Source organism: Rhinolophus sinicus, linkage group LG06 (genome assembly GCF_036562045.2).
Source record: "Rhinolophus sinicus isolate RSC01 linkage group LG06, ASM3656204v1, whole genome shotgun sequence".
In the NCBI taxonomy this organism is placed as follows: domain Eukaryota; kingdom Metazoa; phylum Chordata; class Mammalia; order Chiroptera; family Rhinolophidae; genus Rhinolophus; species Rhinolophus sinicus.
The window spans coordinates 126,978,186-127,003,732 of NC_133756.1; the positions used below are offsets into that span (position 1 = coordinate 126,978,186).

At 45.0% G+C, this 25,547-nt stretch overlaps 1 protein-coding gene across 1 annotated transcript in view; it reads right to left on the reverse strand.

Moving 5' to 3' along the window:
- Positions 1 to 25,317, reverse strand: part of GALNT18 (polypeptide N-acetylgalactosaminyltransferase 18) — a 310,766-nt gene extending 285,449 nt beyond the window's left edge. Inside the window, exon 1 of the mRNA XM_019729256.2 lies at positions 24,593 to 25,317. Coding sequence (XP_019584815.2) covers positions 24,593 to 24,827 — 235 coding nt within the window. The 5' untranslated portion in view covers positions 24,828 to 25,317. The remainder of the gene's footprint in view (positions 1 to 24,592) is intronic.
- Positions 25,318 to 25,547: the final 230 nt, after the last annotated feature.

Genomic DNA, 25,547 nt, shown 5'->3' on the forward strand with positions numbered 1-25,547 from the left:
AGGCCAAGACATTGATGGAAGTACATTCTCTTTAGTGCTGGATAGAAATACAATGACCCCAGCTACAAGGTGGGCCGCCACAATCTCTGAAAGGACCAAAGTACACCAGTTACAAGGCTGTGTCCCTGAGACCACACCTATAATCCTGAAAGCTAACATCCAGCTGTGGTTCAATGCTTCAAGGACTTAAAGCTTCTTATTTTGATGTAACACAGTTGTCAAGGGTTCAGACTCTATTGTCTGACCACATGGAGTCAATTCCTTTCCCACCACGTGCTAAGTATGTGACCCTGGATACATTATTTCATGCTGTGTGCCTCAATTTTAATATCAGAAAAGGCATTAATAAAAGTACCTATCTCAGGCTGTTACTATGCAGATAAAGTGAGATAATTTGTATGTAACACTAGGCGTGGTACCTGGCACATAATAAATACTCAATAAATATTAGCTACTCATGTCTTTTCAGCACAGATCAGAACAAGCTTTCAACCGGTTAAGAAGACCCCTATTTCTCTGAGTGAGTCGCTAGAAACACCATCAATGCATCGCCAGCAGACTTTTTTTTTTTTTTTTCCTATTTAACGACTCCAGAGAGACAGAAAAGCTTTAATCAATTCCCGGAAGTAAAATGCTAAGAAATTACATGCACAGTTATGAGAAAAAAAAAAAATCAAAGATGTTTCCCACACATTGTTCACCAGACAAAAACATATCGACATGCTGTTCTTACAAGAAAATGGACGGAGTTTTCTAAATAATCCTGAGCCATTAATCCTCCCCACTACTGTTTTCCACTTTCCAGGGCAAAAAGGTACCTCCAGCTAAACAAGGGGCTCCCTCCCCAAAGTTCCCACCACGGTTCCCTCACTTTACCGGTACACAACACACATCCTGAGTCTGACACAAGCTCAAAACAACATTAAATTCAGAAAAAGGGTATATACAATTCTTTCTTAGGAAACCAGAAACAGTGAGAGACAGTGGGGACATTCTTCATGTAAAAATTATACCGCTCCCCAAAGCACATTTGGGAGTCCTAACTCTTTGAAATGCCAAAGGCAGGACAGGAGCTCATTTATAAGGGAGTCTGAGACCCACCTTGGAAATCTTTTAAGGTGGCTCCAAAGTGTAAAAAGAAGGCACAGTACTCTGAATTCACTTCCTTCTCTATGCCTCTGGTCTCCTTTTTTGTAGATAAAATGTCAGGAGGTTGACCAAGACGTGTCACCCAAGCTTTCTTTCAAATCTGTCCACTGCAGTCCCCTCCCACAGGACATGCAGTGTCCACTTCTCTGTGGTCCCAATTGCTCCCTGTTATATTATAACAAACCCTTATCACCCATTTAAGTTACTTGCCTGGCATTTGAATTTGCAGCCCCTGGACTGGAAGGTCTCAAGGGATCCCTCCAGCTTTGTCCGTTCATGAGCTAAAATGTCCATGACATGAAAAGTCCATACCAAATCCCCTCCTCCATTTTCCAAATTTCTAAAAGGCACCATGAAGCTTGGCCTTTCAGATGCTAACGAAAGGGTTGTAAGGTGTGCAAGGGATTTTATTCCCCTTTCTCCACATGCAACATCTCAAAATACCAGTGAGATATTTACGTAACTGGACCATACCTGATATTTTCCTACAATCTCCAGAGGCTACTATAAGTGATTTTTACCACCTGAAAATTTCCAGGCTTTCTCAATTGCACTCTCAAGTTCTGTGGATAAGATTTCAAAGATAATCCCCATGCCCCCTGGAACGTGATTTCCCTGTGCTGCTTGTGGGTTTTCAAAGAACTGGTCCTCATGTTTGTACTTTGGGAAGTGGGAGAATTTTAAATAAAGGCTGCTCTTCTATTGCTTCGCAGCTCCTCTCTCGTTTGCTACAAGATAAACATAGCAAAGACTCCTTTTTATAACTGAAAGTAGTTTTCGCTCTGCACCGGGCTCTGTCTGTGTGTAAGAGAGAGGAGAAAGCAATTCTTAAAGGACTGTCCGGTCCAGACGGCCACAGCTCATTGGTATCTGCAGTTTCTCTCCAGATGGGGCTCACTGCAGAAATCAATCTTAGATGAAGAAAGGCTCTCTCCTCCATCCACCAAAGCTGGAAAACCACTAGCCTAAGTCAGTTCTTAACATTAATAACCTTATGTAATTTGAAGTTTTATTAATATATAATTCGCACGGCATTCCATTGGCTCACTTAAAGGGTACAATTTGCTTTTAGTATATTCACAGAGCTGCGTGCATCCATCACCACAATCTAATTTTAGAAAATATTCATCACTCTCCAAAGAAACCCTGTACCCATTAGTAGTCCCCATTTTCCACCCCCATCCCCACACCCAGCCCTAGGCAAACACTAATCTACTTTGTATCTCCATAGATTTGCCTATTCATATAAATCAAATGGTACGTAGTCTTTTGCGTCTGGCTTCTTATACTTAGCATAATGTTTTCAAAGTCCATCCATGCCGTAGCGTATATCAGTACTTCCTCCCGTTTTCTGGCTGAGTAATCTACCACTGCCTGGATGTACCATATTTTGCACATCGATTCATCAGTGGATGGACATTTGAGTTGTTTTCATTTTTTGCTTATTATGAAGAATACTGCTATAAACATTCATGAACAAGTTTTGTGTGGACATGTTTTCAGTTACCTTGTGTATAAACCTAAGAGTGAAATTGCTGGGTCACATGGTAACTCTATGTTTAAAATTCTGAAGAATTCCCAAACTCTTTCCAAAGTGATCGCACCATTTTATGTCCCACAAGCAATGTATGAGGATTCCAATGTCTCCACATCCTCACCAACACTCATTACTGTCTTTTCGATTAAAGCCATCCCAGTGGGTGTGAAGTCATATCTCGTTGTAGTTTTGATTTGCATTTCCTGACCAGTTAATGATGTTGGGCATCTTTTCATGTGTTTAGTGAACATTTGTATATCTTCTTTGGAGAAATGAATATTCAGACACTCTGCCCATTTTTTAATTGGGTTATCACCTTTTTTATTGAGATATGTTATTACACATTCTGAATATTAATCCTTTAACAGATACATGATTTCCAAATATTTTTCTCCAGTTCTGTGGATTATCATTTCATTCACCTGATAGTATCTTTCGATGCATGAAAGCTTTTAATTTTGATTAAGTTCAATTTACCTGCTTTTCTTTTGTCATTTGTGCTTTTGGTGTCATATCTAAGGAGCCTTTGCCTAACCCAAGTTCATAAAGGTTTATGACAGCTTTCTTCTAAAAATGTTACAGTTTCAGCTCTTACATTCAAGGTCTATAATCCATTTGAGTTTGTATGTATGGAGTGAGGTAGGGGTACAATTTCTAATTTCCCCTTTGATTCATTGATTATTTAGGAATGTGTTGTTTAATTTTCACATTATTTGTGAATTCCCCAGATTTCCTTCTCTTATTTATTCTTCATTTCATTCCATGTGATCAGAAAATGTCCTTTGTAGAAGTTCAATCCTCATAAATTTACTGAGGCTTGTTTTATGACCTAGCATATGATCTGTTGTACAGAATGTTCCATGTGTGCTTGAGAAAAATGTGTATTCTGCTTTTGTTGAGTGGAGTGTTTTATAGTTACCTGTTAGGATATACTGATTTATAGCTTTGTTCAAGTCTCTTATATCCTGGTTGTACTTCTGCTTAATTGTTCTTTTCATTATTTAAAGAAGGTTTTGAAACCTCTAGCTATTATTGTTGAATTGTCTATTTCTCCTTTAAATTCTTTCCCTTTTTTGCTTCATGTACCTTGGGGTTCTGCTGTTAAGTGTGTGTATGTTTATAATTGCTATACAAGGTCTGACAATTAAGTTCAGGAACTTGTTGCCACGATGTTGCTAACCTTTTTTTGATCTCAGAGGGATCAGTCGTTACGAATTTGTACCAACTGGACAAAGAGTTAACCAAGTTTACTATTTGGAAGTACTGAAAAGGCTGCTTAAAAAGTTAGACAACCTGAACTTTTTGCCAACAATTCATGGCTCTGCATCACGACAATGAACCAGCTCGCGCGGCACTGTCTGTGAGGGAGTTTTTAGCCAGAAAACAAATAATTGTATTGGAACACCCTCCCTACTCACCTAATCTGGCCTCCAATGACTTCTTTCTTTACCCGAAGATAAAGGAAATATTGAAAGGAAGACATTTTGATGACATTCAGAACATCAAGGGTAATACGGTGACAGCTCTGATGGCAATTCCAGAAAAAGAGTTCCAAAATTGCTTCAAAGGGTGGACTAGGCACTGGTGTCGGTGTATAGCTTCCCAAGGGGAGTACTTCGAAGGTGACTGTAGTGATATTCAGTAACGAGGTATGCAGCACTTTTTCTAAGATGAGTTCATGAACTTAATAGTCCGAACTCGTATATTGTTGATGGATTGACCCTTGTATCATTATAAAATGTCCTCCTTTTTCTCAAGTAACATGTTTTTTGTTGTTGTTGTTTTAAAGTCTATTTTGTCTGATATTAATATAGCCACTCCATCTTTCTTATGGTTGTATCTTTTTCCATCCTTTCCCTTTCAAACAATTTGTAACATTTGAATCAAAAGCATGTCTCCTGTAGACATTATATAGTTGCATCTCATGTTTTCATCCAGTCTACACTTTTTGAGTTATTTTCTTAATGGCTAGTCTAGAGCTTATAATCTACATCTTAACGCATCCAAGTCCATTAATTTAATTCTAATGAAATATAAGATCTTTACTCCTACATAGCTCTAGTCTCGCCTCCTCATTTTTGTGCTTTCTTTGTGCTATTATTATCAAATATAGCATTTCTATATGTTATAGGCCCAGCAATACAATCTGGTGCATATTGTTTTATGTAATTCCTTTTAAAATCAGTTTCTCTCTTTTCTTCAGATTTCATAATCTCTGTGATCTACCTTCAAATTTGACTATACTTTCTTCTGTCAACTCAAATCCAATTTAAAATGCCTGTGGTGAATTTTTCATTTCATTTTTTATACTTTCCAAGTCCAAAATTTGCACATTGTTCTTTTTTTTATTTCTCTTTATTGATATTCCCTATTGATAATACATTGTCAATGTCAATGATAAGAATCATACTTTCCTCTAATTCTTTCAATAAAGTTTTCTTTAGTTCTTTGAACAAATTTATAATAACTACTTTTGAAGTCTGTATCTGGTAAGTCCAACATCAAAGTCCCCTCAAAGACAATTTCTGTTATCTGCTTTTTGCCTCTTTATGTTCCTCTGTCTTTGATGTCTCTTAAACGTTTGTTGAAAAATCAGACATTTTATATATATTTTACCCACTCTGGATATAATCACACCCTTCCCCACTCAGGACTTGTTGCTTGTTTATGTATTTGTTTAGTGACTTGAATATACTTAGTCAAATCTCCACACACACCCCACCTCCCCAGGCCCCAGTGGGCTGTCTCTGAAGTCAGTTCTTGGAGGGTGCTGCATTGGTCTTGTATACAATGTCCCTCACTCCCCCTATCCAGGCCCCAGGGATCACAGTGTTGTTTGTTTGTTTGCTGACTGTCTCTTTCACTTATCTCCATTAAGCTTCTGACTGCACTGTCCTATGGGTATCACACTCAGCTGTTAACCTCCACTAATTGCTACCTGACTGCACCATTGTTTTAAACAGTGCCTGGAGGCATACTTTGCTCCACAGCCTGATCTACTTAAATTCCCACTTCTTTGTAGGGGTTGTCTTTGAGGCCAGACTGTGAGGCATACTCTGACACCAAGAGGGTTCTTCTCAGGTGTCTTTCTTTAGTTCTCTGTGTTAAACTTCTATACACCCTTTTCCCCCGAAAATAAGACCTAACCAGACAATCAGCTCTAATGCATCTTTTGGAGCAAAAAATTAATATGAGACCCAGTCTTATGATTATACTATAGAAGACCCAGTCTTATATTATAGTAAAATAAGTCCAGGTCTTATATTAATTTTTGCTCCAAAAGATGTATTAGAGCTGATTGTCCAGCTAAGTCTTATTTTCAGGGAAACATGGTAGTCTAGCTGGCTTATTGTATCTCTTATTGCTTTTATGGAGCTGACAGCCTCCCCTTAAATGCTCACCAATTGCTTGAGGTTTCTCACACTTTGTTGCAAATAAAGTCAGTCCCCTTAGGGAGAACTACAGAACTCTTGTGTTCTTATAACCTGCCTCCTGCCTGGGCGGAATGTCTGTACCAACGCTCTGGAGCTCTGGGTAGGAACAGCTGCCTGCTTCTCTCAGAGTGACATCTCTGCTCTATGAGTTGGGTGCTGGGTGGGGATGGTAGCCACTGGTCTTCTTGGATGGCCTCTCCTGGCCTGGAAACTTTACCCTAAATGTGAGCTGGGGTGAGGGAGATTAGGGTCCAGTATTGTTGGCCTGAGGTAGAGCTTTCACCCTACAAAGGGGGCTGGGTAGCAGAAAGCAGCCCCAAATGTTTTGGCCATGCTTGCATAGAATCAAGTTCCTGCAACAAAGAGCTGGGAGAGCTGAGCAATGTAGTGGCCTGCCCCTCCTGAGGAGAAACTGTAGCCCTCGAGTAGGAGCTAAGAGAAAGAGGGAGCCTGGTCTTGGCTGTATCTGCCCAGAGAAGAGCTTCTATCTCTATGAGGTGGGATTTGGGAAGGGAGCAGGTTGTGGCTCAAAAGCCAGATTGTTGCTGTTCTTACTGAGATTTAGATTTTCTTGAATAAGTGTTTCTCCATTTCATGTATGCCTTTAGAAGAACTTCCAGAGACTTTAAATGGTTGGGTTTTTGAAATAATTTTCACAAGTTATGTTTGTTTTACTGAGGACAAGATTCACAGAGCTCCGACAGCGCCATTCCTAAAATGCTTCTCCTAACCCCATGTGACTTGCACCTAAAAAGGAATCATTTAGGGAACAGTTGCTGTATTTACCAGTGCTCTGCTGACTTCACTGTGGCAATATTTTCTAAATTAAAAATAAGGGGCATGTGGTCTGGCAGGGTTTGGCCCTGCTTCCAGGTACGGGAGTCAATATGAGCAGTCACCTTTGGCAATACTAGAATTTACGATTCGTTTAGATGATTTCTGGGGCGAACAGGTCAGAATATTTGAAATTGTCCCAGAAAACCCGGGGATATACAAGATATGATTAAAAAATACGGTGAATGCTGCTGCCGAATGCCATCCAATGGAAAGGCAGGGCTCTGCAATACTGGAAGCAGCGCATCAAAGCTTAGTACGAGTTAGTGACAAAGTTTCAACTTGTTTGGTGCCATCAGTTGGGTGTGAACTACGGTTGAGAGAAGGTGTGTTTTAAAGTGTGTTGTGGGGTGGCCGGTTAGCTCAGTGGGTTAGAGTGTGGTGCTAATAACACCAAGGTTGCCAGTTCGATCCCTGCATGGGCCACTGTGAGCTGCGCCCTCCTTAGAAAAAAAAAAGTAAAATAAAATGAAGTGTCGAAAATCATTGATCGTGAACAATGCATGAAATGTTGTTTCAAACTGCAAAAAGGTGCTAAAGAAACACACAGAATGTTAAAATCAGTTTATGGTGATGCTGCAGTGACCATGATCTGGGCCCGTGCGACCTCTGGGCTCTTCCCCAAGGTCAAAATGACCGTGAAAGAAACATTTTTAATCAATTCAGGACATCGACGCAGCCACGACAGTGCAACTAAAGACACTCAGGAAAGAGGACTTCCAGAACTGCTTCAGCAAGTGGCAAGAAAGATGGGATAAATGTGTTTGAAGCTAGGGAGGGGTATTTTGAGGGGGATTAATGGCAATGCGTCTTTTACTGTAATACATTTTTTATTTAAACATTCACCATAGTTTTTTATCATACCTCATCATATAGTCGCTAAAACTGGTTATCCTGAAAACTTAAAAGAAATTCCTGGCTGATACAAAGTCTCCTTTAAAAGGGACACTTCTAAGCTGTGTCTTTCCATCAACCATCTCAGTTTGTGTTTGGTGATTCTCCAAAGACAATCAATTAATTCTAATGGGAATTCAACATGGAGAGAATTGGGCTGTAAACAAAAAACATCCAACAGCAAAGACTAAGCCTTGCCACATAATACCATCCTCCAAGGCTGGCAAGCCACTTGGCTTCGACTCTGAATCAGGCACCACCTCAGCATTCAAAATCTAGGGAGTTTTCTCTCTCAAGCCACTTGGAAAGTTCCCGGCTAAAGTCTAGGTATATAGATACAGGCAAAGAAAATGTGGTCTGGCAAAGGTAGGACCGTCTATGAGACTTCATTCCCAAATTTCCCTAACATCAGACTCTGAAGTCACCAGGGAAATCTGTTTTGGAAATGACAGACAGCCCCAGTGCCCTCAGCCATCATCAGGGTCACACACCACCCTGGAAATCTGCATCTGCCCAACTGCTTGGGATTGTACACAAGCTTCATGATCTTCAGTTGTCACAAAGACGATAATTTTAAGTGCTTCCCCCAATAGTTAAAACCCTTTTTCTGTCCTTAAAAAGACCCACAGATTTTATTAGACCCGATGCTTTCTGAGTTGCTTCGCTAGCTAAGGACTGCATGGACTGGAGGCCACAGGCCTCCAGATTGGGGGACAGAAAGCACTGGAGTCAGAGTTATTGCAAAGCGTAACAACTTTACTATCTATAGATTACAGAAATCTGTCTTACTCATATTTGTGTACACCATTTTTCAAAGACATGTATTAGTTTCGTAAGTTAAAAGTCCATGTTAAAGCATTACTGAATTCGATTATCCATTCTCATATGTGGCCTCCACTGGTGACACCAAGCTAAGCACTCTGTGCAGCTGGATCAGTAAAGCGAGGCAGGCTTCCCACCCCAGTGACACACTGCTGAGCCCACACTGCTGGGGAGGGGTGGCGGGAGGGGACCAGCAGTCTGTTTCCAGTCCTCTGGCAACATCACACCCGTGAGTGGCAGCACCAAAATTCGGCCGAGTTTATCTGACTCCAAACCTCAACACGCCATCTGAGCTGGAGGAGACAGGGCTGCTGGGTATCAGAAGGTCATGTTTGGAACCAAAACCCAGAGCACCATTTCAGAGCTTCAAGAAGCTTCCTGGATTTTGCTCCTGTTTTCTCAAACTGGCAAAACCCCAAAGGCCTCCTCTCCCCAGGCAAAGAGAAAGAGAAAAGGAATTTGGGAAGCTCTTCTGCCCCAGGGAAGAATCAGCCTCAATGACAGTTTGGTATTAACTAGCTCAACCATGCAGGGAGGCATAATTAGTTTCCCAGCCCAGAGTTTCATTCCACGAGTCCCCACACCCCAAGGGCTACACGATCTGTTTGAAATGAAAAGAAAAATAAAATCACTGCTGTCCTCACTGACCCATCAGGCTATTGCCTCCCGGCCATGGGCAAAAGGTGAGGCAGCCATCTGTCTGCTGAGGTAAAAAAAAAAATGGAATCGTCATTTTTAAATGACATTTTCAATTTTCCCCCTATGTCTGCTATGCCCTCTTGCCCCCTACTGCTTAAGTGACTCTTTTCAAACTGAAAATATCAGGGAATAATAGGAAAAGAAAAATCATAGTCATCTGTGGCTCCCGCTGGGAGGCTGCGCTGTCCTGATGGGCAGTCAGAGAAGAAACTTGTTCCTATGCCCACCTCCTGCCTGTGGTGCCCAAGGAATTTCGACCGAGGAGGAAGGGAAACCCTCCCCGACTCCAGAGTCGCCCTGGGAGTGCTTCCTCCTCCCTGCAGACAGTTCCTGCCTCTCTCCTGAGGGTGAAAGAGCCAGTCCCAACTCACCACGGCCACCCTGAAGACACCTTGAGATGGTGGAATCCATTCTGAGGATCTCACAGGCCTCAGGGGACAGGATGCCAAGTCACTGCCACTTCCGCTGGGAAGCCAAAGGACAGCTTTCCCTGAGTCCCAGGAGCCTTGAGGAATTCATTACTCTTTTTCTTGGAAATTAAATTATGCTTTCTCCTTCCTATTGACTCTCCAGGTATCCATTTAAATAACTTCAACTCTGTCTGTCCTTTAGAAGCAGAACCTCCCTGTTCAGCTGCATCTTTTCTGGCACTATTTTCTGCTTTTGATGCATGTTTATTTTTCCCCTTCTGTACCCACAAGATTGCTTTCATTTGAAAGTGACCACAAGTGACAGCTTTATTAAAATAAAGACATTGAGGGTCCCCTGAAGACTTAGGTTTCTCTCACCAGCTGATTCCTGGGGGATCTCAGTGAGGGAAAGCACATTTTACACACACATACACACCCCAGTACGCTGCAGCTTTCTGTGATTAAACTTTGAAAAGCCGTGTAAGCTGTGAGGTGCTAGGAAAACTATGTGTTTTCTGTCCTTGACCCAGGAGGACACAGCATGAGACCCACTCCGCACGCCATCCCCAAGCCTGGAGGGACGTGCACCAGCTCTTCAGTCCCCTGTCCTCCCTTCTAGGCAGCTTCGAAGCCAGAGACCTGGGTATGACCCCTCTTGCTAAGTGGTTTTGGGGAGTCCTGTTATTTATTCATTCAGTCACTCACCGAATTCCTACTTAGCCCGTTAACATGCCTGCCGCTGTGTGAAACTGGAAAACAGAAAAAACAAGACCCTGTCTCCACCCTCAAGGAACCCACAGTGTGATGGAAAAGCAGATTATTAGTTACAGTACAACTTTCTCATCTGTAAAATAGGGCTAATGATCTCACGGGCTTACTTTAAGGATTAAACAACATGCAGTGGATTAAACAGTGCCAAACACCTAGTTGGTGTCTGATAAATGTCAATTTTCTCTCTTCTTGATATAAAATCGCTGCTCCTCCCCCATCTGCACCACCGCGGGATGTGGAAAGCTGGGAGCGCCCGTGCAGGCTTGGATCTTGGATCCCAGTCAGGTCCTGCCCAGCAGTGTTACGTCCCCAAGCCTGAAGGTGATTCCCATCAGCAGGATGCAGGCCGCAGGGACACAGACAGGCGGGGAGAGGGAACCCGGGGCCCCTCTAGCCTCATCCCTGGGACCCCCTCTGAGGAAATCTGCCCATTCCTTATCCCTTAAGCTCTGCCTTCACCTAGGAACATACTACTAAGGATGTACCTTCCCGCTGCGGAGTTTCTTCTGAGGTTGAGGGAAGTAAGTGGATGTAGAAGGGAACTTTCTAGATTTGATTCAGGACATCTAGTCCCCATCCCAGAGTCTCCAGAGCCCAGGGGAGGACCCTCAGGACAGTCACCAAGTTGTGCTGGGCCTTGGATCCCTCAGCAAACAGTCAGAGGCTAAGGCTGCTGGTGTTACTTCTGGCTCCAGGGTGCTCTGATTCTACGCAGAGATCCTTCACACTGGAGCAGCACGCCTTGAGAAAGATCACCCCTCCCTGCTAACAGGTGAGAAAAGCGGGAAGGGATTGCACTGAGCTGCACAACATAATGCTGTAAATTTTTAATACGGACCAGGGTGAAAGAAGACACTTAATTTTCGATTTACAAAAATCAATGCATACTTTCTATACTTTAAAGTAATTTCAAAGTCAAAAATACTCATGCCTGTTTTGCTAAAAACAATTAGCTGTTATTGAAAACATTCAAAATTCACAACTGTACAGTTGTAGGTAAATAAAATAATTATTTTTATTGTTTTGTTAAGGCAATTATCTCCCTACCAGTAAGAGACCAAAATAACCCCCACTAATCAAGAAATGGTTTATTGCTCAGGAAGTTTCGTGATGATTTACTACAGTAATCTCCAGTGAAAAAGCAAAACCCATCCTTCAGTTTTCTGCTGTCACTAGAAAGGAATCCCTTTCAAATGGACTTTAAATAGGTAAATAACTAAAAAAAAAAATAAATAAAAAAAATAAGTGGAGTTTACCTTCCCAATGTGAAACTACATCCATCTCTGAGTTGTAAAGAATGTATATTAAAATTATATCACGCAACAAAATGCACATTTTGTAGAGGAGGAAGAAAAAATTAAATTGAATCTTCCTGACAATTGTCTTAAATCACACCTTCCTGCCTGCAACTGAAATTGTAAGTCACCTGGCTTTGAGTTAAATCAAATTCACCCTGGCAGGAAGACAGGCTGATGCAGCTCCAATTCTGCTGGGAGGTCGAGATGGAGGGAAACACAAGTCTCCCTCAAGGAGACTCTCCCCACATCAAGGATTTGGGAAAATGAGACGCTCTGGCCAGGTAAGTGGACAGACACCTGGCATAACTCTCCCACCAGCCAAGGTTGTGACAAACACAGCACATTCCTGACATGTCTGCTGCCCACTACAGCGCCAAGTGGGTCTTACAAATATTTCTCTGCAAACAGGGTCAGGCCCCTAGGCTGGCAGGCTTAGAATTTCAGAGGTGTATTCAGGTCAAACGTACACACTTCTTGGCTAAGCAACTGAAATCAGCTTTAGTTTGCGTTCCCCTCGAATCAGACCTATGACCATTTCATAGGTGGAAATCCGAGTACACACGTCGTGTCTAACTGCACTGAAATGGGCTTCAAATCTGATATTCTAGGTGTTACACCCAGAAAATATGTTCCTGACCATGTTTTCTATGTGAGCTTCAAGAAGGAAAGATAGTAGGAATAAAGGCAAAAGGGGAAGAGAGAAAGATTGAAGAAAGGAACGTGCCCCACACGCCTGCCACATAACACACAGAGTGCGGGTGCTTTCCTGGGCACCTCATTTAGTCAGCACAACGATCCCGCAGCGTTTAAGGAGCACTTGTCCTCATTTCTATAGTTAGAGAAACCGAGGCACTGGTAAGTGAAGAGACTTGCCCGAGGTCACCCCGCGTGTGAACGGCAGTGCTGATTCGCATAGCTGTCTGCCTGCAGACTACAGGAGAGACTCGGTTTCCCTCTTCAAGGGAACTGTTGGTTTTACTTAATATCTGAACTTATCCTCTGCTAATCTTCCCGACTCCACACCTTTAAATCCTCCTCATTCTTCAAAGATGTGTCATAAAGTCCAGATCCTTCCGGAAGATCCTTCCAGAAGTCTGTTCTGATGCCCTCTTCTAGAACTCAGTTTTGACCCACGTTACATTAGCTTGCAAACGATCCCGAACTGTTTCTTGTGTTGTCTTCCCAGCATGATTGTGAGCTCTTTAAAGAAAAGGACCAGTGTCCCATGTATTTTGTAATCTCCTGCCACACCTGGCTTAGGAATCAGCCACAGAACAGCCTTGATTGAAGCATTTAAAAGCTGGGCTGCTCGGCTCACCCCTTCCAGCCGCTCCCCATTCCTCCCAGAGCATCCATCACATAGTGGCCTCCAAGGCCTGCACAACCCGCTCCCCAAATGGCCCCTCTCTGGCCTTTCCCTCTGCCCCTCCCCACCAGCAGCCCTTCCTTTCCCAAGCACTCTGCGCTGGCCAGCGAGCCCACTGTTCCTCAGACACCCCAGGCATCCCCAGCCTTAGGGTCTTCGCACTGGCTGCCCCTCCCCCTGGAACTCGCTTCCCCTACACAGAAGTCACACCTAACTTTCTTGAAGTCTTTGCTTAGAGTTGAGCTGCTGACCACCTCACGTACTTGCAACCCCTTCATATTTTTGTGTTTGTTCCATTGATCTATTCCCAGCACTTCCTAGGCGCTCAATAAATACTGGTTAGAGGAAAGAAGGGAAGAATCTGGGCATGTGACTAACAGAAGGCAGGTACATCCCAGGCCACTATCAAACGCTCAGCCAAAATAGAGAACAGGAACTGGGAAGCAGGTCTGCAGTTTCTCCCAACCATCCGATGGGCCCCCAGGGCCCAATAAACAATGTGAGACCTGGAGTCTTCCACTCACATCTGCCCACAGAGCTAAGGGCCCACTGTTTGATACACCTCACCATGAACAATCCACTTGCTCAATTAAATGGGAAGCTCCTGGCAGACCTGGACGTATCTGCTGTTTCCTGTGTGTGCACTTGCCCCTCTATGGTCCCTGACCTGACCCCATCCTGAGGACCCCCTCAACAAAATTGTGATCTGAATGGAGGAGATGGCCTTATTCACACCAAGTCCTCTCCTGGAAAAAATGACACTGACAGCTGCAAAGAGCCCCGTCTGGAAACTCTCAGCCTTCCAGAGCACTCAGTCCTGGGCTGCTCCGGGCACACTCCTCCTCCTGCGTCTCCAGGGGAGGAGACTGACAAAACAGTCACTTTGTAACCCATCTCAGGGCCTTGCTCCTTTCATGAATCTTTCTTCCAGTCTCATCTGAAAACTTGTTGCTAAGAGAAAGGAATGAGCCTTTTTTTCTCTTGATCAGTATCAATGAAGCAGAAAAACCAAGAGGGTCCCTAGCCCCTTAATAAGGAACTTGATAGAGCTAACGAGGTTTTGTCCTACTAACTGTATAACCTTGGACACATTAATGACAGGTGCTGGGCCTCGATTTCCTCATCTGTAAAATGGGGTAACAACACCATCCCAAAGGGTTGCTTTTGAGGTTAAAATGGTGTAACGCATGTAAAGCATTTAGCACATACTAGGTGCTCAACAAATACTAATTCTCTTCCCCTTCCCATGTCTTTTCTAGACAAATTCAGACCTGGTATATCTACAATGCTTCCTCACTGGTTCTTTTTTCCAATTTTCGAATCATTGATAAAAGTCTTTTCTATCCACTTTCCACTGGATTCCCTTCCAACATAACTCCCCAGATTCTAATAATATTCTTTAAAGCCTCACCCAATTATAATCTGCTTCATATTTCCTGCGTGTTACATTTTCCTCCACACATTCTTTTAGAAAATAAAGCAAATCAGAAGATAAGTTTACTATTAAACTGAGATTTAGAAGTGGAAGAAACCAAAATGTAAAAAGACCCTCTCCACACCCGTGAACTGAGAAGCAGACCTAAAGCTTCTCCCACACCCCTCCCACCCCTCCATGGCTCCTTCTCGCCTGTCAGGGAAACAGTATGATGATTAATCAGACAAAGCCTGTCCCACTCGTCAAGATCCTTTGAGGCAGTGACCACATAAACACCAAGCATCATAACTGCAATAAAGAAAAACCAGAAAACTGCTCTGGGACCCTAACTAAGGCACAGCTAAATAAATCTATAACAGAGGATCAAAAAGAATCTTCCACATCGATAATAGAAAATGTTACCAGCATACACAGGAAGAGAAATTAGTTCAATAAAGGAATAAAGTCACATTTGCGGGTCGCGAGTAAGATTTTTGCTTACTTTTAACCTCCCAGCATATAACTCACAAGGTTATTAATACGGACTCCTACTGTTTTGGGCAAATAAACAGCTGCTGATGCCTGGTGCCCAAACCACTTTATTAGAGCTTTCATTTACAGCAATTGTTTTTTCCTTTCCAAATCCTGAGAGGCTCAGACAGCTAAAACACAGAGTGCCAAGGCAGAATGAATCAGAAAGGGTGGAGGAGGCACCTTGTATGGGCTGCGGGGAAGGAGGGAGGGGACAGGGGCTGCTGGGACACTCGCTGTCCTCTTTATAACTCTCTGACAAAGTCAGTGCTCAAGAGCAGAAAGCAGAAAACACCGATGTGGAGCAATCAGCACGACGATTTTGCCCTGATGCGAGGAATCACCATCAAACAAAAGTCACTGAGAAGACAAGCACGACGGACCATCCAGGGCTGCACAGGGCTGCGGGCCTCCTTGGACCCAGGACTTTGTTTTAAAACACGGGAAGTCCTGGTCAAGGGGACAAGCTGGTCACGCTGGCAGACACATGACTACGTCAGTGCAGAGGAAAGCACTCAGCTCAGCACCTGGCACGGCACAGGTGCCAACAGCCACATGTGGAATCTGAATGAGCTTTCGCCTGCAGCAGGCACATTCCTCTCTTCCTACAAGGACAAGTTCCTGAGGGCTCCATAATAACCAGGTGGATCCACAGTGATCCAAGGAAAAGACTCTCCACAGCATTCATGGCGGCACCTAACTGTCTTCCAGAGCCAGGTTCCCCTGCTGGCACCCCAACCTTGAGGTTTCTTGCTTACACAAGGACAGACCCAGCCAACCACCCGGCGTCTTGTCCCATCGGTCTCCCACCTGACTGAGCCCTCTGAGCTCAGGCTGGAACCCTGTCTTTGATACAATGATCTCCTGGCCCTCTCTCTGTGAGACTGGCATGTTTTTTTCTATTCTGTAAAGAGCATAGATGTTGGAGACAGTTTCCCTTCTTGGCTCTACCACCTATCAGCTCTGGGACCTCGGGCAAACTCTCTAAGTCTCTACATGTTCATGTTCTCACCTCTAAAACTCTATAAAAAGCAATCGTGCATGGACAATACCCAGCCCTGTCCCTGACACACAGCACTTCTCCCTCCAGTCTCCCTGATACAATCAATCTTCAATTCTTTATACACCTGCTGCTCTTAAACTACATCAAGTGTTTGGTTAGGATTCTCATTTGTCATTTCTGTAGCTTCAAGTCTCTCCTTAGCTTCCTTTCTCACATTCATTGGCTCAAGCAATTTTGGTACTGTCCTCCTAGGTCCCCAGATGCCACTGGCATGACATTTATTAACCCAAGTTTCAAACCCTATCCTGCCCGGGTCCCTGAATTACCTTCCTGCTCCTCTGGGATCTCAAGAAGGATGGACGAGTCAGACGGGTGAAGCCAAACAAGGCCCCAGAGCTTGTTAAGATGGAGCACCCAACAGTCTTAAACTGGGTGCACCACACTCAGTCGCCAACTCTGGACATGGGTGGAATGAACCCGTTCATATCAAAGACTCGGCCCCAAGCCTCTTCTTCGGGCATCATTTTCCACTGTTCTCATCCGTCCCAAGGAGATGGTTGCAGGTGCCACTTTCCTGGATCTTTCCCAACACTGTACTTTTGTGAGCTCTTAAAGGACAGTGCTACCAGAACAGCCCCGCAAGCACGTTGGCTGGCGTTAGTGCCATTTTAGCAGCAGTATCATACAGGAAGCTGTCACTGTCTCATTGGGGCTGGACACGTAGGGATTTCAGCTAGCATCATTAAGGGCAGCTTCCCCTCCCAAAAAACGAACCTTCACAAAACTGAAATTGAATGCAGGTGCTGAAAGAGAACTACATCTCAGAACCGCAGAGCCACTCAGATAAGCTGTTCTACCAACATATTTCAATCCATCGCATAGCCAGAAAAACTACCAAAGCATTAGTGTTCCTATCATCTGGAATCCTCCTGCTTCAAGTTCCAGTTGGCTGCACTCAGCTGGGTCCATAAAGAGTACACAGACCCACACACAAGATTCCAGAACAGTCGCTGTTCCCAGTCACTGCCACTTCATACTGCATATTGGAACTGCTGTTCGGTAATTTGTTATTAATAATAATTTCAGTACCAAAGCTTACGAATGATTAAGTTTAATAAATTGAAGGGATGTCAAGGTTATCACAATCTCTTGCACACTAGTATGTTTTCTGGAGTGAGAGAAAAAGAAATGGAGTGAAATCGAATGCAATGTGCTGGGACGTGCATCATGCTGGCTCTGCCCTGGGGCGTGTGCCGTGCGTGTGCGTGTGTGTGTGTGTGTGTGTGTGTGTGTGTGTGTAAGGAAAAACCATCAAGAACTCCTGTGCTCAAGCACTGCACTGTAGAACAGAGCTGACTCTGACCCCAAAGGCAAAGTGAGACTGGATGAGATGACTATTGTGGGTGCCATGAAAGAACCAAATCTCTGACAAACTCAAGGTGGCACCGCCAGCCTGAGACATTCAAGGCCAGCCCAGCATTCACTGGATTTGGATCGCCCACCAGCAGACCTAACCCACTCTGTTCCTTGCTCCCCACCACAGCGCCCGTCCAACATTTAGGAACTTCCGCCTCTCCAGCCTCACGTATAACCCCATTCCCCGCCAAATCCCACCTTACTCACCTCTGGCTGCCTTCATCACTCACAGTTGGCTTAGTGTTTCCCCAAAAGCACGTCTGTGCAACCCCACGTATAGTTGGGCCACTGTCCTACATGCTTCTGCACAGGGAGGCCTGTCTGTCCCAGACTCCTGGATGGAACCCAAGCAATGAAAAAGGATAACAATCCTAAAGAGACACTCAAGCCCCAGATCAAGGCAACAGCCCATTCCGCTTTTCCAGTTAAGTGAAGTTCGCAATCCCAGAGGATGGTGATGAGATGCTCTGGTAACTGCTTGGTTAGGCTGGCTCTGAACCCCATTGATACCTTCGGAAACACACAGAGCAGCCTAACCCAAGCAGCTGATGCCGGCCTGCAAGGCCCTCGCAAACCAGAAACCCAGACTGCGGCTCTCCGACATTTCATTCGGAATTCTCCTTGAGATTCTCCATCAACCTACTCATCAAGGGCAAATAACAATTTATGTCAAGTGAGTGGGAAAGAATGTGGAACTCATTTATTTTACAGCCTACACACTTCTGGATAAAAATGAAAATTCTTTGGCCATGGGTAAAAGTTGTATTGTTTGGCAAGGTTTTTCTAGTCCATAAAGATGTGGTCCTGAGCTATTAATAAAGGTAATTGGGCTCAATTTCTACATCTTGCTATCGAACTCTCCCAAAATATCAATCACTGTTACTAATATAATTTCACATGCCACAGTTCATTCTGAAGGACAAATACCCTTACTGTTCAAATGACACCCTTTCCTCAAATAAACTGAAGCAGTCGGTAAACGTCATATCTTCTTCTTCACATCCCTGCCAACTCAGAGATCAGACGAGGAGGACAGCAGCCAGCTCTAGGTGACATCGAAAAGCTTTAGGGAGCAAAAATATCTCCCAACCTCCAGACCTCGGACATATTCTGATTTTTAAGGACCGTATATGGTTTGTGACCACCGTAAGCAACCAGTTGTGACTGACCTGATATGTATTAATATGCACATAACATGCCTAATAAACTTTTAGGAAACAAAAAGCAATTAATAATCCACTTCTCCCATTGTTGGGATGAGCTTGACTCGCTGTAGTAAGATAATGGATTTAGAAATTAGTTATGTAATTGTAATACATTATTAATCACAATATTCAGAAGGGCAAAGAGATGTTATAAGAATACCACCCAGGAATTCAATTTCCTTTTATATTTGTTTACTCTCTTGAAATCTCTATGCTATCCCTCACAAAAATGTAACAGTCTGATCTTTCCTTTTTTCCCAAAACAGTGATTTTCAACATTTTTTTTTAAAAAGCAGAGCCTTTTAAAACATGAAATATTTTACAGAACACCAAACACAAGACAGATAAAAGAGAAGCTGCATCGCTTGCAAGGAGGGCAGAGGGTGGGTGCAGGAGAGGTCCAGGAGACCTCACTTGCCCCTTCCACTTCTCAAGCAACAGATCAAACCTTCTAGAAGTTTGGGGCTCCTGGGGACAGAGTTTGAAAACCACCGCCCTAAGGCATCTATGTAACACAAAAATTACATATATGATGTAGAATACAGGCTTTATTTATGATATATGTAAATAAAATATAAATATATAATTCACAAATCACAAACACTGATAGCCCAAGAGAAAAACTGGCAAAAGGACACCAATGCCGATGACATCAAACATGGGGGGGAGGGTATTAAGTTCTATAGTAATCAACAGAGGAGAAATCAAAAGAATGGGACATCTGACAATAATTATATTTGCCCAGAGAAAGTTGAACAATGATAATACTCAATGCTGGCCAGGCTCCATGAAACCAGTACAATAACACATTGCTAGCGGCTGTTTAGAAAAGCTTTCCTTTTGAAAAACAATCTTTCATAAAAATGTTCATATTCTCTGAGTCAGTAGTAATCCCACTTCTGCAAATACATTCTTAAAAGTAATTCAAATGAAGAAAACAGTGAGGTAAAGCTGCTTATTTCTGCATTTATTATAATAGAAAAGCAAATGTGCCAAAACAGGGACACACTTAAATCAATGAGCGTGGAATATTATGTAGTCATTAAAAATGCAGTACAAGTTCTCTTTAAAAACACTACTGAATCACCTCTCCAGATTAACCACGCCGCCATCCCCTCTGTGAGAAAAACCCCCAGGTACCTTTGTCGCTCTGTGTCAGCTTCTCTCTCCTACTGCTCACTCAAATCTCCTGCTAGCAACTGAGTTAGTTGTATGCTTACCAACAGTCCAGTGGGTTCGTTCCCAAATGTGTTTATATTCTCGGTATGTCATTGTAACAGTGTAATGGAATTACATATTATATGAACCAATGGAATACGACTACTAAAAAGATGAGAGTTATTATTTGTAAGAAAATTAATTTAAATGCTTTGAAAAAACTTTACAAAGCTAGTCACTTAAATAATAGTCAAATTACATGTGAGCAAAATGACTGCAGAAGAGGGGAAAAAAGTCATAAAAACTTAGGCTATTACACTGAGATTGCTTCCTAAGCATCTGTAAGTTCTCAATGAATTTTAAAGAAAACAGAATGAGAAATCAGACTTCACAAACAGCACATGATGGGAGTAGTTTACGGAAGGAAGATGATCAGAAAGCCAATCGACAGACCCAACCCAAAGGCAAAGCCTTGGCTTTACATCAAAAGGCTGGCAAATGACTGTACATTTTGAATAAAATTAAAATAAAATATTTAATGCATGTAACGTCTTATTTTATTCTCTTCTTTAACCCATTTTTCAATCAACTAACTTAAACCCTAACTGTGGAATACGAAGGTGTCTACCATCCTTTAAAACAAGTACGCTACAACAGGGACCGGAAGTATTTTGATTCACCTCTGCACCCAAAGTTCCCTCCCCAGCGCAGTGCCTGACACATTGAGGTCTCCAATAAATAAGGACTTAATTAATAAACTATGTAGCAAACGTGAGAAAACTGCTTTCAACAAAAAGCAAATTGAAAAAAGCAGGATCAAAAATTACATGTAAACAACTACACCTTCCTTTTTAGATAGAGAGACAGACAGGCAAAGCTAAAAGGGATTGTTATTATAAAATGCAAAAACAGCTGTGTTAGGGTAGAATGAATTCGAGGCACTTCTATACATTTTTATATATTTCCTTTAATACTGGCACATTCTTTTACAGACTCAGAAAGATATTAATCAAGAAAAGGAGAATGCTGTTTCTGTTTCTACTGACTCCAAAATAAGAAGGGATTCCACATTTCCACCTCCTAAATTCTCCAGCCCTTAGGCCTCCTTCAGCACACCTCTGCTCAATCCACCACACCAACCCAAGCGACCTGATCTTTCTTCTCCTAAGACCGAACCTGTTCTAATACTGACTTTGTGTTTTCAAGCCACCAGGATGCTAATTTTAAAATCTGGAGCTATCCACCCTCTCGTTTACCATCTATTTGGTTAAGAAAAAAAAAATCTGAAAACTGCAATTTACATTCCCAAGAGATTCCCAAACACTATCTAATTAAATCATTCAATCAGAAAACAAATTAAAATGAAATATCACTGCAACCCCCAAGAGGAAAATAAACTTTTCAGGCATGACTAGAACAGACCTCTCGGGTGATGCTCCAAAGCCTCTTCTAATTGCAAGTCCTATGGAACATCCTGCAGAACATTTTGTGACATTTGCAGCTTCCGGGACAACTTTCCTTCCAAAGCAAAGAGGAGCCGGAGCAGGGCTCCAAAGCAAAACATATTGGTTTGAGAAGGGAAATGTTTTCATTAATGACTAAACGTTACACTGGGCATCCGCACTGTGTGCTCATTCATTCATCCACACATCCATCCTACACTTACTCTCTGTAGAGTGCCAGGCAGGAACCGTCCTGGCTGTTCCACAAACACTTTGTAAGTGAATATAACCTCTGTCTCTCAGCATGAAACAGAACACAACCCAGAGATTCCTGAGTTTATCTACAGAAGAGTCTCCAGGTGGGAAGGCTATGATGCCATCACCCCTGGGCCACCCTTTGAGGTCTCTTACTTTGATATCCACTCCCCCCATCAAGTGACTCCAAGGGAGCACTGTTTCCCTGGGACCCACTGGCCCTCTTAGGAGACAGTATAGGCTATGGTTAAGAACACAAACTATGAAGACACATTAGCTGGGTTTAAATCCCTGCACTACCACATACCAGTGCTGTGGCCCTAGACAGGTCATATTACCTCCCCATCTGTAAAACGGAGCTAATATTACCTACCTCCTAGGGGTGTGAGGATTAAATAAGTCAGTATATATAAAGCACTCAGAACAGTGCCTGGCACATAACAGGCACTATGTAATGTTTAGCTATTATTATTATCCCATATGCCCCCTCAGCTCAGCAGAGTACACTAGATTGCTCAAAAGGCTCTACTGATTAGAGGAAACTTGACAGTGGAATACACAAATCTTCAAGTTCAAGAGTCTGATCCTGTGCTTCCCCACCCTCTGCCGTCAGAGAGCTGCATTTGGCCAGCCCCACACCTTGTAGGCCCCTTATCTAAATAAGGTAAGCCCCTACATTTCCCTTTAAATTCCCTAAATTCCAGCTCCGGGATGGCTCTGGCACCACGGGGGGTGGGGGGCAGCTGTCACTACTCATCATTACAACATCATGGCACAGCCAACCATGTAACCTCTGTCCTCCACCTGCCTCATGTCCAGTCTTCCCCAAGTCTCCCATGTGGGTTGTGGCTTTGGCCTTTCTGTCCTGAGAATCTAATCACTTCTGATTATCCAATGGAGTCATAATACAGGCGTTGCACACGCACAGGAGAACTGCACCAACGCATGTTTAAGGGTTCTGCTCCCTCTTCGTTTCCCATCCCTCTCATTTTTTTCAGGTATATACGTAATTGGAAGTTCCAAACACTGTATATAGTTAATAAGGTTTCTGGGGAGAAAAATCACAAAGGCTCCTTTCAACTTCCACACCGCACTCCTCTTCAGGTACAGCCTTGTAATCCATGTGGCAATGGTCCACACTCCACATGACAGGGGCCCACTCTGTGATGAGAGAGTGCGGTAACAGTGTCTCCACACTGCTTCCCAATGTAGCACCTGGCTCACTTCCTCCCTGACCAGACTGCAAAGCACAAGGGAATCATCTTCCAGGAACACATACACACACACAGAATCTGTGAATGAAAATCTCTCAAAATCTGTAGGCAAAGTAGAAATGTCGAAGTAAGCTATGGCCTTGTGTCTCTCTGGGAACATTCTGAATCACCCTGGGGCAAACACTGTACTTCTGTTGCTGATGAATTGCCAATCCAGACCCATAGGATGGAAAAGGACAAGTAAGAAAGAGCAGCAACAGGCACCATCAGAGAGAGAAATTGGTCTGCCAACCCCAGTGCTAGGTTGAGAGGCCAAGGCATGAAGGAGAAGTTGTCAACAGTCTCCTTTTCTGGGGGAGTGTCAGAGCCATGGACTTGATCTGAAGTCATCAGTCAGGAAGCACAATGGATATATAGCCTCTCCTGCACCCACCTGAACCTCCCCTAGGGAAGAAACCGTTCTGGACATATGGGGAAACACACCAAATGTGGACAGGGAAGCTGTCCCCATCCTGGCAGGGGCAGCAGGTGCAAGAGTTGGATCCAGACTCCCACGTGTAAACAAAGAAAGTGCTTCTGGGGGGAGAAAGGAGCACTTGCATTCAACCCTATATTTGCCAAGATCTGCAGAGTGCTGGAACCAAAAAGCCTGGCAGGCCTGAAAGGTTTACAGGTGAACTCGACTCTGCCCTTAAGAAGCTCACACGCCTGGTAGAAAGCAGGGAGAGAGGGAGAAGAAAAGAGAAGTGTGAACGTGAGCGACGCCTGTATGTGCACGCCCGGGTGCTGGCGGAGCCTGGAGCTCTCTATCCCCTGCCTTTGACAGCTCACTGCACCGAGGTTGCCTCCATGGAGTGTCCTGTACACCACCCTCCCCTTGGCCCCAGCCCCGGCTTGGAGCGCAACGCAGCCTCAGACTCCAGACCCACCCTGCGCGGGTCCGTTTGCTCCGCCCCAGCCGCTCCCTGGGCCTGGGAGTGGAGCTAGGGGAGGGAATGGCCTTCACCCTGCTGCTAGCGGACCCACGCAGGAGGCGCAGCGCAAGGCGGGTTCTCGAGGTTCTGGGCGGAGGTGCCACCGCAACGGACAGAGCTCCAGGCTCCAACGCGTCTTATCCACGTCCACACCTGCTCCTGGAGAGTCAGAGCCGCAGGCTGTAGTGGGGGTGGGGTTCAAGCAGCATGCCCAGCTACAGAACCCTCTGTATTTCCCCCTACGGACCCTGCACAGCTGTGTCGGCGCTGAGGCTATGCAATCTTCCTAGCTCCAGCGCGTCCAGCAGCTTGTGGGTTCTAAATGCCAATGGCTGAGGCCGCGTGGGCAACTCACCCTGCGCCCTTACACTGGTCAAATGAGCTTATTACCCGCGAGCGCTCTCTTCCACACACACGTACACACACTCTGAGCCGGACCTGTGTGCGATCCGGAAAGCCCACGAGCAACCAGCCGGGAGTCACACGCACATTTGGACACGTGCGCAGCGCGCCCCCACATCTCCAGCGAGCTGCACACATCCGCGCGTGTAGCCCAAAGCACACACGTGTGCCCTAGAGAAGCGCGCACAGCCGCAGACATGAGGGTCCCGCACTCTGGAAAGAGCGTGTAAAAAGCCCCCCAACCGTTTGCGGCCTCAGAGCCCCGCAATCGCTGGATAGAAGCGCACCAGCCCCAGCGCATCCTGCGCTGGGCTGGGCACTCCCGGGCCTCGTGGGCAGCCCAACTTTCCCGAGGCGCCCATACCTTGGATATGCTGCTTGATGACATTCTCCAGGTGGTCCAGCCGTTCAATAATCTTCAGGGTGTCCCCTTTGTCTTCCTCCAGCTTCTTGTCGGGCGCTGGCTCCTGCCCCCGCACATACACGCTGGCGATGTAGTTGGTGACCCATCCCACGTAGAGCAGACATATGATGTTGGTCATGCCGCTCAGGATCACGCAAGTTGACACCAAAGTTTTGGTCTTCCTGGTGCACACCATTCTGGGCGCCCTCCTCCATATAGAGCTCCCGGGGGCCCCTCCTCACAGCGCGCCCTCGACTGCCCCGCGCTCACACTCACTAGCCTGCCCCGGCCACTAGTCGCCCAATCTGAGTCCCGAGGTTCTCCAAAGCCCGGTCCGCTGGCTGTGGAGCCGCTGTGCCCAAGTTTGCAGCTCCCGCCGCTGGTTGCTCGGACAGAGAAATTGACAAAGGAAATGAGGTGGATTTTTTTTTCCAAATTAAGAATCTTCCAGCCCTCCTCGAAGCGCTCACGGGCGGCCGGCAGCCGCGCACTCGGATGTGCGTGTCTGGGAAACTTTGCCACAACCTGAATCCGCGGCCGCTCGGCTTCCCATCGCCAGCCGCCGGTTGCCTAGGCGGTCCGACCCGCCAGCGCTCCTGGAAAGACCGCTGAGGCCGCAGCAGCAGCAGGGAGAGCGGAGGAGCAGAGCGGCTCGGCCCCCTCCGAGCGACAAGCACTGCCACCAATCGCGCTCCGGCACGGGAGAGGGGCCGGTGCTGGGCGGCCGCGGACCAACGCCGAACGCGCGGAGCGCGCTGGGGGCGGAGTTCGGCGCCCGGGCCCCACCTGCTGGCAGCGCCGGGCTCCCGCCCTCCAGGGATACCCGTGAGCCTCCAACCGCGCCCGCGCTGGCTGCCCCAGACCCAAAGCTCTCGAAGACGCTCAGGCAGTCCCAGCCCCTATGTTGGCAGATTCC